The sequence below is a fragment of the Rhinoraja longicauda genome, chromosome 18 (assembly GCF_053455715.1).
Source record: "Rhinoraja longicauda isolate Sanriku21f chromosome 18, sRhiLon1.1, whole genome shotgun sequence".
Taxonomy (NCBI): Eukaryota; Metazoa; Chordata; class Chondrichthyes; order Rajiformes; family Arhynchobatidae; genus Rhinoraja; species Rhinoraja longicauda.
The window spans coordinates 9,531,772-9,548,466 of NC_135970.1; the positions used below are offsets into that span (position 1 = coordinate 9,531,772).

General features: G+C 39.5%; 1 protein-coding gene across 5 annotated transcripts in view; it reads right to left on the bottom strand.

Moving 5' to 3' along the window:
- prdm11 (PR domain containing 11) overlaps nucleotides 1-16,695 on the bottom strand; it is a 103,468-nt gene that overhangs the window by 26,996 nt on the left and 59,777 nt on the right. Inside the window, exon 8 of one of the 5 annotated variants that reach the window (XM_078415085.1) lies at nucleotides 703-2,135. The exons of the other annotated variants lie outside the window; for them this stretch is intronic. Coding sequence (XP_078271211.1) covers nucleotides 703-2,135 — 1,433 coding nt within the window. The remainder of the gene's footprint in view (nucleotides 1-702; nucleotides 2,136-16,695) is intronic. 5 annotated transcript variants of the gene reach the window in all.

Below are 16,695 nucleotides of genomic sequence, written 5' to 3' on the forward strand. Positions count from 1 at the left end.
TTAGCTAGCACTCCCCGGATCCCAAGTGATCCGACATTGCAAAACAGTCTATCATGCGGAGGTTTATAGGCCCATGTATGGCACGTCTATGGTGCTGCGCTCATCAGCATAAGCAATTTCTCTCAATCATGAAAATATCTCTCACAAATAAATAAGCAATTCCTTTTTAAAAGCTATGATTAAATTTACTCCACTATTTTCTTACAATCTTAATAAGTTGCAGAGCAAAATATTTTTCATCATCACCATTCCTAAGCCCACATTTGCAGTGGTCCATTTGCCAATCACATTAAATTTATATCTCTGGTTACCATTCCTACTGTCGATAGAAACAGTTTTTCCATCAGGGCTCTGAAAACGCCTCCAATTTTAACACCTGTAATAAATTTCCTGTTTCCCTTCGCTGTTCTGAGGAAATAAATGATAGCTTCTAACACCTCTCCACATAACCAAAGTCAGTCAGGGGGCCTTGATGTCTCTCACTCATTCACATGCATGCAAATACCGAAGATACTTAATTGTCACAGCCTTATTTTTTTTCTAGGAAGACAATTTCATCTTTTGGATTCACATGGTAATCACATATATGCCTCCTTGAAAACTTAAGTTGGCAAGCAGCAATTTTCATTTGATTCAACCTCATTCAAGTAAAACTAGCCAATCAATGTAAAGAATCTTTTTGTATCAAATGACGGTTCTTACCGATGGCTGATTTTGCCGCATACGTTTACGAGCAGCTACTGCTTTCAGATTACGGCAAATATCTTTGAAAGTTGAAGGCTGCAACCTATGTTGGAGATGTGGTGCTTCCTGCATTGAAGGGCATTGGTACTGTGGAAGCTGCTGCTGTGGTTGTGATTGTGGCGGTGGTGCTGATAGTGGCAATGGCTGTAGATTTTCTTGATGCCATAAAAATGTCTTCCGTTCAGGTTGTGGTTGCTGGGATTGTGGCAGTGGCTGTGGGGATGACCGCTGATTTTGTGATGATTGGTGAGGTGATTGTTGCTGGAGAAGTGGTAACTGTTGTGCCGGCTGTTGGTGGAGATGCGGTAACTGTGGTGGCGTCTGCTGCTGGAGATGTGGTAACTGTTGTGTCGGCATTTGGTGGAGATGTGGTAACTGTGGTGGCGGCTGTTGCTGGAGATGTGGTAACTGTTGTGGTGACTGTTGCTGGAGATGTGGTAACTGTGGTGGCGGCTGTTGGTGGAGATGTGGTAACTGTTGCACCGAGTGCTGCTGGAGATGTGGTAACTGTTGTGCCGGTTGCTGCTGGAGATGTGGTAACTGTTGTGCCGGCTGTTGGTGGAGATGTGGTAACTGTGGTGGCGGCTGTTGCTGGAGATGTGGTAACTGTTGTGGTGACTGTTGCTGGAGATGTGGTAACTGTGGTGGCGGCTGTTGGTGGAGATGTGGTAACTGTTGCACCAAGTGCTGCTGGAGATGTGGTAACTGTTGTGCCGGCTGTTGGTGGAGATGTGGTAACTGTTGTGCCGGCTGTTGGTGGAGATGTGGTGACTGTTGTGGTGACTGTTGCTGGAGATGTGGTAACTGTTGTGCCGACTGTTGGTGGAGATGTGGTAACTGTTGTGGTGACTGTTGCTGGAGATGTGGTAACTGTTGTGCCGGCTGTTGGTGGAGATGTGGTAACTGTTGTGGTGACTGTTGCTGGAGATGTGGTAATTGGTTTGGATCTAATGGATGATGTTCAACCATTAAATGTTGCTGGCACTGACTGTTATTTTGTGGCACCTCAATAAGTTGTTCTTTGAGTTTTATCTGCTGATATTGGTGTTTTGATTGTTCAGGGTAAACTTGTCGATCCGGAATTTCATCACATTGTTCAACCTTAAGTTCTTGCTCGGAACAATTTTGTTGAGTCAGTTTAGGTTCTGGGCCCTGCTCAGTCACTGCTGGTTGTTCTTCTGCATGTTGGTTTTCATAAGGTTGTGGAAGGTGCAGCAGCGTTGGTGGATGATGAGGGTAATCATGTTGGACCTTATCCCTCGTAGGTTGCTGTTTTTGGTCTGGTAGCACAGGTATCAAAGTGCTTCTTTCTTCAGGTTCTGATTGCAAGAGGTGGAATCTGTAGTACTGGACAAGATTTTCCAGAAAGGCAAATGTAGCCATAGAAGGAACTTAAAAAAATAAAATAGGTTAGCTGCATCTAATTTAATGAACAATTGTTTAAAAACCTCTGTCAAACTACGAGAAACAAGCTTTTTAACAGTGCATTGCTAACTTTTGTAAAGGTTACTTATTATTTATTAGAAAGTGTATTTCTGTAGTCAATTGCACAAGGTAGACAGTATCTTTTGTTGGAACACATAGGCTGTATTTAAGAAGAAAAATCTTTCATTTTAAAGATAAAGAAAGCATGCAGACTTATTTTATTTGTTTTTAAGGGACCAAATACATTTTCTACCCTTCCCAAAGCGCATGTCTTAAGTATGGCAAAACATCTTTATTCAATGTTCATTTCAAGGTCATCTTTCTTGTGCACAATTCTTTCTAATTATATGGGAATGGCCCAGTCTAATACTAGGTTTCTACTTTGAATCTACTGACAGTACTAAGTACTTCTATCAGGCTTTTTCAATTTCCAAATATAAAAAAATAATCATTATACGAAATTTATCAACCTCTTAATCAGGTAATAAAATGCAAAAAGTGGTTTAATGTATGCATTTTTTACTGTGACCCACCGAGAGCAACACGAACAATTAACTAATTGTAAAACCAAATATCTTATTCTCAAAACCAAGTATTATTTACATATTTTCAAGCAAGAAACTATTCAGGCTTCAGCAAGAAATAGCACATGGTGGCCAAAAGAAAGGTTATAAATCTGTGGTAAAAAAGGGTCAGCACAAAAATGTAAACTTTATTGCTGTTTGAAAACTTGACATTACTGAATGCATCATGATAAACTAATTTCACTTTAGAGGTTTAAAAGAAATAAAATCATTCCAATTTCCACACTCAGAAAAATAATCCCTAAATAATATTATTCTTATAACCTGCATTCAGCTATCAAAAGAAAACTATCAATGTGCATGCAATCAAACCTCATAAAGACCGGATACAGACAGAATCAGAAGCTAATGAAGAGAAATCCTGCAAGAGATCAGGTAGGACTTTCTCAGACAAAATATTATATTAGCTTCCTGGGGAATTGCATTCTATTCAGACTGTTACTGTTACAAAATGGAATCAAGTTCTCTCAATATTGTAAATCCTGAAAGTATTACAGTTTAGTTAGGCCTGTCACAAATCAGATGTAATTGTACAAGAATAAGTTTATTCTTTCTGCACTGTTTAAACATTTGAATTGAAATGTTCTCCTCTCCAAAAATGTCAGTATCCTTGTGTCAATGGAAGCTGGATTTTAGATTATACAGTGCATTCAGAAAGTATTCAGAAAGTATTCAAAGTACCCCTTCGCTTTTTCCACATTTTGTTATGTTGCAGCCTTATTTTAAAATGGATTTTAAAAAAAATTATCATCAATCTACGCTATACCCCATAATAAAAAAGCAAAAACAGATGTTTAGAAATTTTTGCAAAGTAATTAAAAAGAAATAACTGAAATATCACTTTTACATAAGTATTCAGACCTTTTGCTTTGACACTCAAAATTGAGCTTATGTTCATCCTGTTTCCATTAATTATCCTTGAAATGTTTCTACAACTTGATTGGAGTCCACCAGAGGTAAATTAAATTGATTGGACATGATTTTGAAAGGGACACATTTGTTTATATAAGGTCCCACAGTTGACAGTGCATGTCAGAGCAAAAACCAAGCCAAGAAGACAAAGGAATTGCCCGTAGACCTCTGAGACAGGATTGTGTCGAGGCACAGATCTGGGGAAGGGTATAAAACAATTTCTGCAGCATTGCAGGTCCCAAAGAGCACAGTGGCCTCCATCATTCTTAAATGGAAGAACTTTGGAACCACCAGGACTCGTCATAGAGTTGGCCGCACGTTGGCCTGACTTGGATGAAGGGATTAAAAGTACCATTAGCAAATTTGCAGATGATACAAAGCTGGGTGGTAGTGTGAACTGTGAGGAAGATGCTATGAGGTTGCAGGGTGACTTGGACAGGTTGTGTGAGTGGGCGGATGCATGGCAGATGCAGTTTAATGTGGATAAGTGTGAGGTTATCCACTTTGGTGGTAAGAATAGGAAGGCAGAGTATTATCTGAATGGTGTCAAGTTAGGAACAGGGGACGTACAACGAGATCTGTGTGTCCTAGTGCATCAGTCACTGAAAGGCAGCATGCAGGTACAGCAGGCAGTGAAGAAAGCCAATGGAATGTTGGCCTTCATAACAAGAGGAGTTGAGAATAGGAGCAAAGAGGTCCTTCTGCAGTTGTACAGGGCCCTAGTGAGACCGCACCTGGAGTACTGTGTGCAGTTTTGGTCTCCAAATTTGAGGAAGGATATTCTTGCTATTGAGGGCGTGCAGCGTAGGTTTACTAGGTTAATTCCCGGAATGGCGGGACTGTCATATGTTGAAAAACTGGAGCGACTAGGCTTGTATACACTGGAATTTAGAAGGATGAGAGGAGATCTTATCGAAACGTATAAGATTATTAAGGGGTTGGACACCTTTGCCGTTAGAGGCAGGAAACATGTTCCCAATGTTGGGGGAGTCCAGAACAAGGGGCCACAGTTTAAGAATAAGGGGTAGGCCATTTAGAACTGAGATGAGGAAAAACTTTTTCAGTCAGAGAGTTGTGAATCTGTGGAATTCTCTGCCTCAGAAGGCAGTGGAGGCCAATTCTCTGAATGCATTCAAGAGAGAGCTGGATAGAGCTCTTAAGGATAGCGGTGTCAGGGGGAATGGGGAGAAGGCAGGAACGGGGTACTGATTGAGAATGATCACATTGAATGGCGGTGGTGGCTCGAAGGGCCGAATGGCCTCCTCCTGCACCTATTGTCTATTGTCAGACTGAGCAATCGGGGGGAGAAGGGCCTTGGTCAGGGAGGTGACCAAGAACCCGATGGTCACTTTGACAGAGCTCCAGAGCAAGTCTGTGAAGATGGGAGAACCTTCCAGAAGGACAACTATATCTGCAGCACTCCACCAATCAGGCCTTTATGGTAGTCAGACGGAAGCCACTCCTCAGTAAAAGGCACATGACAGTCCACTTGGAGTTTGTCAAAAGGCACCTAAAGGACTCTCAGACTATGAGAAACAAGATTCTCTGGTCTGATGAAAGCAAGATTGAACTCTTTGGCCTGAATGCCAAGCGTCACGTCTGGAGGAAACCAGGCACCGCTCATCACCTGGCCAATACCATACCTACAGTGAAGCATGGTGGTGGCAGCATCATGCTGTGGGGATGTTTTTCAGCGGCAATGGAAAGATCAATGGAGCAAAGTACAAAGAGTTCCTTGATGAAAACCTGTTCCAGAGCGTTCTGGACCTCAGACTGGGGCAGAGGTTCATCTTCCAACAGGACAACGACCCTAAGCACGCAGCCAAGACAACGCAGGAGTGGCTTTGTGACAAGTCTGTGAATGTCCTTGAGTGGCCCAGCCAGAGCCCGGATTTGAACATCTCTGGAGGGACCTGAAAATAGCTGTGCATCGATGCTCCTCCTCCAACCTGACAGAGCTTGAGAGGATCTGCAGAGAAGAATGGGAGAAATTACCCAAATACAGGTGTGCCAAGTTTGTAGCGTCATACCCAAGAAGACTTGAGGCTGTAATCGCTGCCAAAGGTGCCCCAACAAAGTACTGAGTAAAGGGTCTGAATACTTATGTAAATGTGATATTTCAGTTATTTCTTTTTAATTACTTTGCAAAAATTTCTAAACGCTTGTTTTCGCTTTTTTATTATGGGGTATTGTGTATAGATTGATGGTTACATTTTTTTTTTAACCCATTTTAAAATAAGGCTGTAACGTAACAAAATGTGGAAAAAGCGAAGGGGTCTGAATACTTTCTGAATGCACTGTACATCAGTGTGGAAGAGCTACTTATTTATCCACATACAATATTTTGAAGTACTTTGAAGATCCTCATTATTTCTCAGAATTGGAGAAAGATACAAGAATGTGGTTCCCCCCACCCCCCAAAAAAATCTTTATGAAAATGGGGGCAGTACGGTGGTGCAGCAGTAGAGTTGCTGCCTTACAGCACCACAGACCTGGGTTCGATCCTGACTACGGATGCTGTCTGTAAGGAGTTTGTACGATCCCCCTGTGACTGCGTGGGTTTTCTCCGGGTGCTCCGGTTTCCTCCCACACTCCAAAGACGTACAGGATCGCAGGTTAATTGACTTCAGTAAAAATTGTAAATTGTCCCTAGTGTGTAGAATAGTGCTTGAGTACGGGGATCGCTGGTCGGCGCGGACTCGGTGAGCCGAAGGGCCAGTTTCCATACTGTATCTCTAAACTAAAATGGCATATTTATATTTATAATTACAACATCTCTGCAATAAAAGCACCTTCTCACTTTTATGAAGGACATTCGTTCCAAACTTTAGAACATATCTGAGGAGACAATGGGGAAAAAAAACCCTCAAATATTGTTGCTGACAGTTGTACACATCAGAATGTGTCAGACTTAGGAAGTGTTGCAGCAGCATGAGAAATACGACATGCTCCCAAATCTTGGCTTTGGATAACATTTGTGATAATTTGAACCCATGTTCAATGTGTCCAGTGCTATGGTATGGGCACTGGGAGATGCTGGGGAGAAGTTGAGGACCAATGTGAATCTCGGGATAATATATTGCAGTTAGTTTGTAGACTGAGCAGTTTACAAAAATGGTGTAAATTTGCTGCACTATATTTTCTGTGTTCTTCATTGGCTCAGTACAACTCAATATAATACACATGTCAAAGTTCAGAATATTTGTGCTTGAATTTTAGAGATTCTCCATAAGCAAACATCCATGTCGACCAATGGTCACCCACACTAATTTAATGTCAGATATGCTTCTGATGTAGGTCACAAAGTAAAATGTCCAAATGTCCTCAGTATTATAAGCAATTTTACACCTGTAAGGAAAATATACCTGCCCTCCCCTCAACCTCCTCTCTCACCATCCCTCCACATGCTCCAACCCAAAGAATCTTATCATTTATGGCAATAAAAGTAGGAGCTGAAAGGGACTTTTTCCTCACTGATTGCTAATGTTCTAATTGGTTTCTCTGAACTAATTGCTATGATATTTACACATTTGAAAGGGAAGTTGCCTTCTTTTGTCATTACATGGATATTGTAATATTGTAATTAATGCACCTTCGACTGGGATTGCTTTGCTTATCCATTGTTTTCGTATGTAAACCCATATCATCTCAATTTGTCCCTTTCAAAAATCCTTTTGTAATGACTTGCTGGATTCAATAGGCAGATATGTAACGGCTGGTTAATGAAAGCACCCCCATAATAAAGCTGCCAACATCAAATTATTTCAATCGCAGTGAATCTAACAAAGAATGTCAGAGCATTTCTTATTCTACCACCTCAATAGTCAGACGGAAACCTCAATTACTCGTAGAAACATCTGCTGAGACAGAGGTTCACCTGCACCTCCTCCAACCTCATCTATTGTATCCGCTGCCCTAGATGTCAACTTCTTTACATCAGCGAATCCAAACGCAGGCTCGGCGATCCAAACACCTTCGCTCAGTCCGCCTTAACCAACCTGATCTCCCGGTGGCTGAGCACTTCAACTCCCCCTCCCATTCCCACCTTTCTGTCATGGGCCTCCTCCAGTGCCATAGTGAGGCCCACCGGAAATTGGAGGAACAGCGCCTCATATTTCGCTTGGGCAGCTTGCAGCCCAGCGGTATGAACATTGACTTCTCCAACTTTAGATAGTTCCTCTGTGCCCCTCTTCCCCTCCCCCTTCCCAGTTCTCCCTCTATCTTCCTGTCTCCACCTATATCCTTCCTTTGTCCCGCCCCCCTGAAGAAGGGCCTCGACCCGAAACGTCACCCATTCCTTCTCTCCTGAGATGCTGCCTGACTTGCTGAGTTACTCCAGCAGTTTGTGAAATAAATACCATTTTCTAAAGGGTAATTAGGAATAGGTGATAAATGTTGACCTTGCCAAAGATGCTTATATCCTGAAAATAGAATTAAAAAAAGTAATGGTAATAAATAGATGGATCACAAAGAATTGAAGGGAGAGGGGTGTAGGTAATGGGGGAAGGCATGATGCTAGAGTGTTCCCAAGAAGTTGGAGAAACTTGAGCAGGCAGATGAAGACCATCTGTACACCATCCAGAACTACCGTCATGCCTTTGCAGGTGATTGCCAGGAAGGACACAACTGCTGTCTATGAATGCTTGTGACCTATGGATGCCTGTGACATGGGCAGTTGTATTTACCAGCCCTGTCTATTCTTGTGTGGACTAAAGGAGAAGTAAGTGAAGTTTTTTGTGACTTATTTAAAATCACAGGTCTCATAAGTAATGCGGTTTAAATGCCAAAACTATAAAGAGCACAGTCTCTGGGGAAACCGTTGTTCTGAGATAAATAAAATGATTTTTCAATCCCATTGGGTAAATGGAATTTCATTTTTGCATCACTGTTGATAACATTTGAGGATGCTTTATGCCTTAGAAAAAGGTTCCAGAGCAAAAGAAAATCTTACCCTGTCAGAAGTCAGAATTCTCAACCAGGGCCAGATAAATGGGAAATTGAGGCAATACTGTTATCTGAATTTTCCAAGTGTACAATACTAGTTTATTTGGAGTTATATTAACTTGTGCCTCTATGCTGGGGAGACCAAATGCAGGAGAGCTGCTCTGACCACTTTGCAGAATACCTCCGAGTATGTAATCATGACACCGAGCTTTTTGTCACCACCCGCTTCAATGCTCTGTCGTATTCTGACTACTCTGCCTTGAATCTTCTGAATTGTTCAGACAAAATTCAACCCAAGTTCAGGAACGGTAACTTATCATTTCACTAGACATGAAAGAGATTTTTAACTTCAACATTGAACCAATAATTTCAAAGAACTGGCATTGCTGCAATTTTATTTGATATACAGCATTCATTTGAAATTCCTTTTACATTTCAGATAATAATTTTGCACTTTCATTTCTTCAATGCTTTGTTATCTTGCGCGAACACTCGTGCTGTCATTCCATTCAGTCTGAGGCCGCTTTTGTTCTCTTCTCCCCCATTTCTCTGCACCTCAAAATACATTTCTAGCTATTTCCACTTGATTAAAGCTTGCTGACCTGAAATATTACCCCTGCGTCATTCTCTCCAATGATTATGCCTGATTTGCTGCATGTTTGTTTTTATTAGCGTAAATGTAATTGATCAAAAAATTGCAGAAGAGTCAAGGGAACAAAAAATAATTCCAAAGGTGCTTCTGAAATTCATTGCCCGAAAAGAATGTAGATGAAGAAACAATCACCATATTTTTTACAATACTTGCATGTGTACTTGAAATGTCACTACCTAAAAGAATACAAATTAAATCGTAAAGTTAGCAGAGCCTTTTAGGTGCTCTTCTTATTCACTTCAGGTACAATGTTCAATGACCTTTAAATATATTGTATATATCTGTGATTTTGCAATGCACTTCAAGTATTCTTGAAATTCCATGGTGTTATTATTAAGTAATGGAACATAAAAAATGTGTATGAATCAAAATTGTAAGCTTAGTAGGTCTTTAAATCATGAATACTGAAGTTGATTTCAATACTAATATATTATAGAGTTGCTACTGCTCACAAAGCTTTAAAATATACAAAAATAAGAAAGGTTGCTTGACTCATGACTAGCTATCAAATGAAGAAACTACACTTGCATCTCAAATTTGCCATTTCCTATACCTAAACATAACACTTAGATTGGATAGAAGTTAAAGTTATTTCAACCTTATCATCGTCGAACATAACAGTTCACCACAAGAACCAGCCCTTCAGCCCACAATGTCAGTGCCATATATAATGCAAAGATAAACTAATCTCCCCTGTCTGCACTTGGTCCATAAACCTCATTCTTGCATATTATTTTTCCCTCCTGGGATAAATAAAGTTCTATCATATCGTATTGTATATCCATGTGCCTATCTAACCTATCTTGGACAATCTTCCGGATCAGCCCACCATGAGGAACTTTATCAAATACCTTAAAGTTCAGGTAGACAATATCAACCTCATTGATCACTTTCATCACCTCCTCAAACCTCAATCAAGTTAGTTAGATAGGATTTTCCACAAACAAAACCACGTTGACTGTCCCTAATTTTCCTATTCTCTTCCAAATGCGAGTAAATCCTATGCCAAAGAATCCTTTTCAATAGCCTTTCTACCATGGATGAGAGACTCAACGGCCTACAATTTACTGGATTATCTCTACTTTCTTTCTTAAACAAAACAACAACATTGGCTACTCTCCAGTCCTACTCTCCGTCAGCTGCGACTAGAAAGGATCCAAAGTTCTTTGTCGAGGCTCCTGCAATCTCCTCTCCAGCCTCTCTCAATACCTTGGGGTAGATTTCATCAGGCCCTAGGGATTTATTCACTTTAATACTTTCAAACAGCACATCCTTCTTGATCTCAAATTGCCCTAGCATATTAATGTAACCCAGACTGATCTTACTATCCTCCATGTCCTTCTCCTTGGTGAATACAGATGCAAAGTACTCGTTTAGTACTTTGCCTACAAGTTTGCAGATGACACCAGTGTGGTGGGCTGTTTCTTGAACAATGATGAGATGGAGTACAGGAAGGAAATACAAAGCTTGGTAGCATGGCTTCAAGACAAGAACTTTTCTCTCAATGTCAGCATGATAATGGAGCTAGTCATTAACTTCAGGAAGTGAGGTAGAGTTAGCTCTTCTTTCCCAAATCAGCATCAATGGTGTCAAAGTGGAAATGGTCGAGAGCTTCAAGTTCCAAGGCATAATTATCACCAAATATTTGTCCCGGACCAACCACATCAAAGCTATGGCCAAAATGCCTCCTCTTCCTCAAGAGACTGACAAAGTTTGGCATGTATCCAATGACTTTTACTAGCTTCTACAGATGCACCATAGAAAGCATACTGTCATCTTGCATTTACTTCTTTACTTCTTAAATATTTACTTCTTAACAAAATTTAAAATTTGTAATCACTACATTAAGAAATCAGACAAAAAAATCTTGTAGAGTTACTTTTATATTTTTCTTTAGAGGGGAGAGAACATTAAGCCAAATAAAACAATGGTAACAACAACTGTCTGGATCAATGCAAGTGTAAATTAACTGCTAAAGTCCTGGTTGATAAGATAGCTATGGTGAGAAAATACTGAAATATTTTGGATTATGACCCTTGTTATATCATCTGTTATTTGATTAGCTCCCACTTATTACAGAAAACAACACATACCATCACGTTAAGCACATAAGATTTATTTGTGGTGCAGGATAATTGTTTATTATGTAAAGTCTTAAGTTCTTCTGGAAGCCCAATCTAAAAATAAGTGAAACTTTGCAGGATGAAATAATGGGAAAATTAATAATATTTTGATAAAATACTTACTTCTTCACAGTGATTTAAAAATATTTTACAATATGGTAATATTACACATTTTTGTGCAATTAATTAAATCTAACCAAAATGCAAGTAAAGAAAAAAGCCAATAGAAAAGTCTAATCCTTGTACAGTCTGTTTAATTTCATTATTAATAAGAATTTTAAATATAGATGGAATATATTCAACCTTAACTTCTGGATGCTCTGTTTTTTGTATAAAGAAGAGCTAACGAAGTTAAGAAATTTTTCTGTGCATGCCGAATAGAGTGAATGCAATGACAATGCTGATAGAAACATTCTTGTAACTATCCTCATCTCATGGTTGAAATCAAGAATTCACCACGTGGGAAAACAATGGTGAAAGCCAATAAACTATTATTTTGTCACATTTGACTGGAAGTTGATTGATTTGATTAACATTTTTAGGCATGATAACATCTCAGTTGCATCACAAGCATGTAAAACGTGTGCAAATCAACTGTCCAGTGAACAGAGGATTCAAAGATGTACAAGATATTAAATAAACATTACATGAGAAATTCAACTCCTTTCAGAAGTCCTGCTACTGATTAGTTCCTCTTTGGCTAAAAACTACTTAGTACTGTCACAAAATACAAAGTGAAAAACTATTTGATAATCCAGTGAAGTGCACCAGATAGAAAATTGGTACAGGGATTCAGTTATGTAGTTTCTAAGTCGGGTCTTATAATTTTCCCTGTTTGAGATGGTGTGGTTGTTTCTTTGTATGTTCCATCAAAGTAACAAATTTGACTATAAATTATTAAGCTAGAGAAATTGCGGGTACAAACCCAGTTCCTAACAAAAGTATTAAGCCTATGATGCGTTGGGAGCCCAATGCTCTGTGCTGCCCTACAAGTCAGAAGCAGCTGACTGATTCTGTCTGAATAAATAGTTCCATTTTATTTAAAGGTACAGCTTATGAAGGGGACAGTAGTGAGTGTGCATACAGCTCACCAGCCACCAATCCATAGTTTAATACTTATCATTTTAGGTCCAGGGAGAGTACAAAGGAGGCCAAATAAGCAGCTATTTGAAAAGCAAATACCAGATCTGTAAGGAAAGACTCAGAAAGATGCAAGTGTTAGCTGAGAAAAGCTAGGCTGGGAAGACTTCATCAAAGTTGCCATGGATTGAAGAAATATTGGTGAGATTGATATTGGTGTTCAGAAAAAGCTAAATGTCCTTTTATAAAAATTATTGAGAAAGTCAACAAGCAAACACAGCAAGCAGTTAGAAAGATAAATCGTATTCTGATTATGGTTACAAAAATAGAAGATACGGGTATAGGGATTTTCCTGCAATTATTTAAGGTTCCAACAAGTCTTGGGATATTGTATTATCATGCCGGGTGGCGCTGTCACCTATGGCAGCCTCGCCAACGGTCTGGCTGTATTTTTAGTGTGTTTTAAAAAGTAAGTGTTAATGTTTATGTGGAGGGTGGGGGAAACTTTTTTCAATCTCTTACCTTGCCAGAGATGCGATTTTTCTCTGGATTGTATCTCTGGTCGCTCTGCGGCCTAACATCATAGACCTGGTGACCTTGCTCAAGACTAACTTTGAGCCCCACCGCAGGGCCGTGGACTTACCATCGGAGTCTGCGATCCCTTGCCTGGGATCAATGCTCCAACCGCGGCCTGCGGATTTCAACATCGAGGAGCTCGCAGTCTCGGGTAGAGACTGATGTCAGGAAGCTCCAAGCCACAGGAGGTTCGACTATCCCCGACCGGGGTCCGATTGGTCGGCGCGGGGAGCTGTGTTTCCGCCAATGCAAGAGGGTGATCTCCCCGATGCGGAGGGCTCGACCGTCGGCTGCGGGAGCCAAGATCGCCCCGACAACGGACGGTTCGAGTGCCCCGACCGCGGGAGAACAAAGATGGGAAGACAATTGAACTTTTTTTGCCTTCCATCACAGTGAGGAATGTGGGGGAGTCGCTGTGGTGGATGTTCATGTTTAAAATTTATTTGGGTGTCTTGTTGCTATTTATTGGTATGACTGCATGGCAAATCAAATTCCTCGTATGTTGCAAAACATACTTGGCTAATAAATTACTATTATGATTATGATTGATCCAGCTATGTGAGGAAGAATATACTTGCAATCGGGGCAGCAATGGGGTCCCTCGAGAAGAGATAAAGCCACTGCACCTATTCTGCTGAGTGTACACAAGGTAATATCTTTAAAACATACAAAATTCTTATGGAGTTGACAGGGTAGATGGGGGGGGGGGGGGAGGGGAGAGAAATATTGCTTCCCCTGTCGAGAATGTTAAGATCCAAGGGTTACAGTTTTTTAAAATAAGTAGACCATTGAGTATTAAAATGTCAATACATTTGGGTGGCACAGTGGCGCAGCGGTAGAGTTGCTGCCTTACAGCGAATGCAGCGCCGGAGACTCAGGTGGAAATTGGTAGAGCTGGAAAATTGAAGCTAAACTGTAATTTTAATGGAAGAAAACTGCAAGAGTTACAGGAAGTGAATAAAGTGACATGTTTTTGTTTAAACTTGGTTACCGTCATGGATTCCAATTGTGATTTCCAGACCCATAGACTCCAATGTTCTTAAGTGAATGTTGTTTCAATTTACAATCATAAAAGAGCCATTTTACTACAGAAAAAGTATCTTAAAATTGTAAGCAGTATTTATAGTTCCAACCACCATGTGCAAAAGTCAGCAAAATGACAGTAAGAGGCCACGTGACATGGGCCATTCACGACATATATCCTCAACAGAACAAGAGTTTTTGTGTAGTTTAAGTCTATTCTACAGACATAATAAATTACATGTATTATCAGTCTCACTCTGTATCCTCTGGGTAACAATTTCTGCAGATAAAATGTCAATTGAAATTTGTGATTGTTTACAGTGTCTTTTCTTCAAAAATTAAGACGTTACATAACTAAGCAAATTGAAACAAAAATCTGAAGTTCTTACCTTTATCTGTTATTGCCTTGTCGTCTTTTTGATAGGATCTCAGATATTGAACTGCAGTGATCAAAATCTCTGTTCCTCTGGTGTATGACAGCACTTGCAGATTATTATTTTCTTTTTTTGATGTGCTCAGAATTCAGCAGTAGCATTGTGGAAATGCATCAGTAAACTCAAAAGATCGTACAGGAATGGTTTCTCAAATATGTCAGATTATTAGCAATCGTTCGTCTTCTGGTTCACCAACATCAAAACCCAAATAACTTCTTCAAAAATGTGCCAATATTGCTTATATAAATTCTTTACTGATTTAGCAATCACAGAAACAAGAAAAAGAATATTGCTCAGTTACGTAATAGTTAATTAGAGTTAATTATAGGCTTAATAGTTAATAATAATTAGGAGAGGAATCAAAGAAAACTTTATTAGTTTCAACATAAAACAGCTTGACGAAATGAGAGCACTAAGATCTTACTTTCCTTGCCACAAACTATTTTACTCATTTAACTTTATGGACTCACAAAAATTGATGATCATATATGTTTCTCTTGAAAGCCATATATTCATATATATCTAATGCTAGATGAAAAATAAAATATTGTTCATTTTAGTTTAGACACCCCAGTTATATTGCAATTTATTTTGTTGCAAGAAAACATGTCAGAAATGCATATACTAATGAGTCCATATATGTTTTTTGGTAAGAGTTGTTTTGTTGGGTATTTTAGCTAGTATATGCTAGTAGAGAAAGCAATAGATTTAAACAAGTAGATTAATAGGTTGTCGGCTCATAAGCATAGCACTCCGCAGGCTTATTTTAAAAATAAGTTCTAAAAGAAACAAAGATATGTTACCGCTGGTACAGTGAAGGTTTAAGAGATGGATTGAAAATGTAATATGCCTCAAAAAAACTATACAAGTGATTTGATGCACACAACATATCAGGGATCCTCCACAACACAGTTCAATCTCCAAGTGATTTATCAGCGTTGCTAATTTAGCAACAAAAGTAAATTTAATGTGTCACTTATACAATTTATAAAGATGCCACCCAAGCCTTTACTTTGTTTTGCAATATACATACTGAATTATATGGCAACCTGAAGAAACTACTGAGGAGTAATGATGCATTAAAATGAGAAAATATTGCACACTGTAACTAATCTACACCTTGCCAGGCATCATCCATAGCTTCTTTCCTCACCTAGTCCAACCAAGAAAGGTGAAAAGCTCCAAAATGCCTGCCGCTACATTGTGCAATATTGGACATTGACATTTAGACATTAGACATTTCTTATTAAATTAGAAATTACAAACATTTACAATTCAAAGTGCTCTGTACTTCAATATTAACAATGGACATTAATACAAGGAATAAATTAACGTTGCAATCTAGTTATTTGCTTTTTGTACTACAATAATTTCATGACTCAAATGATTCTGTGATTTAAAAAAAAATAATGAATAAAAATTTCCTGGTGAATAGGGACTACTAGTTTATCCTACATTGTTGAGGTAAGCTACCTAGACCTAGGAATTCTGGTTCATCCAATAAGGATGGGCTCAGGCGATGGCCACAGGTATTTACAACCTTTTATGGAGGTTTATGGAGCATTGATCATTGATCAGGCATTCACTATTAATCTTGGGCAGATTTTGAAAAGTATTGAGACAGAAAAAGTGTTAGAGAATGGGGAGTTTAGAGAAATGTTGTTGGCACTGGGTGTGAGAGGGGAGGGGAAGAGGCAAAATGAAGAGGCTGCAGATCAGAGATGTCCAAGAGATCAGAGAGTATTGTGATCAGAGTACTGATCAGAGTCCAATCTGAGTTCATTGTGAGGGAAATTGGACAAAAATCAGATAGATATTTCACTTACTTGGAGGATTGCCAATCCAATGCTGTGCTGGTACTATCACATTTTTCCAGTTATGCCCAATGAGAGGTGTGTTGCATGGAAAATTAAATCATGCAGAATTAACTTTACGATCGAAGGAGTGATTTATGATAGGTAGTGCCTGGTTAAATTTCACAGTGACACAAAGTTGAGGCCAGTTCATTGGCTATATTTAAGAGGGAGTTAGATGTGGCCCTTTTTGCTAAAGGGATCAGGGGGTATGGAGAGAAGGCAGGTACAGGCTACTGAGCTGGATGATCAGCCATGATCATATTGAATGGCGGTGCAGGCTCGAAGGGCCGAATGGCCTACTCCTGCACCTATTTTCTATGTTTCTATGTTTCTAAAATAATC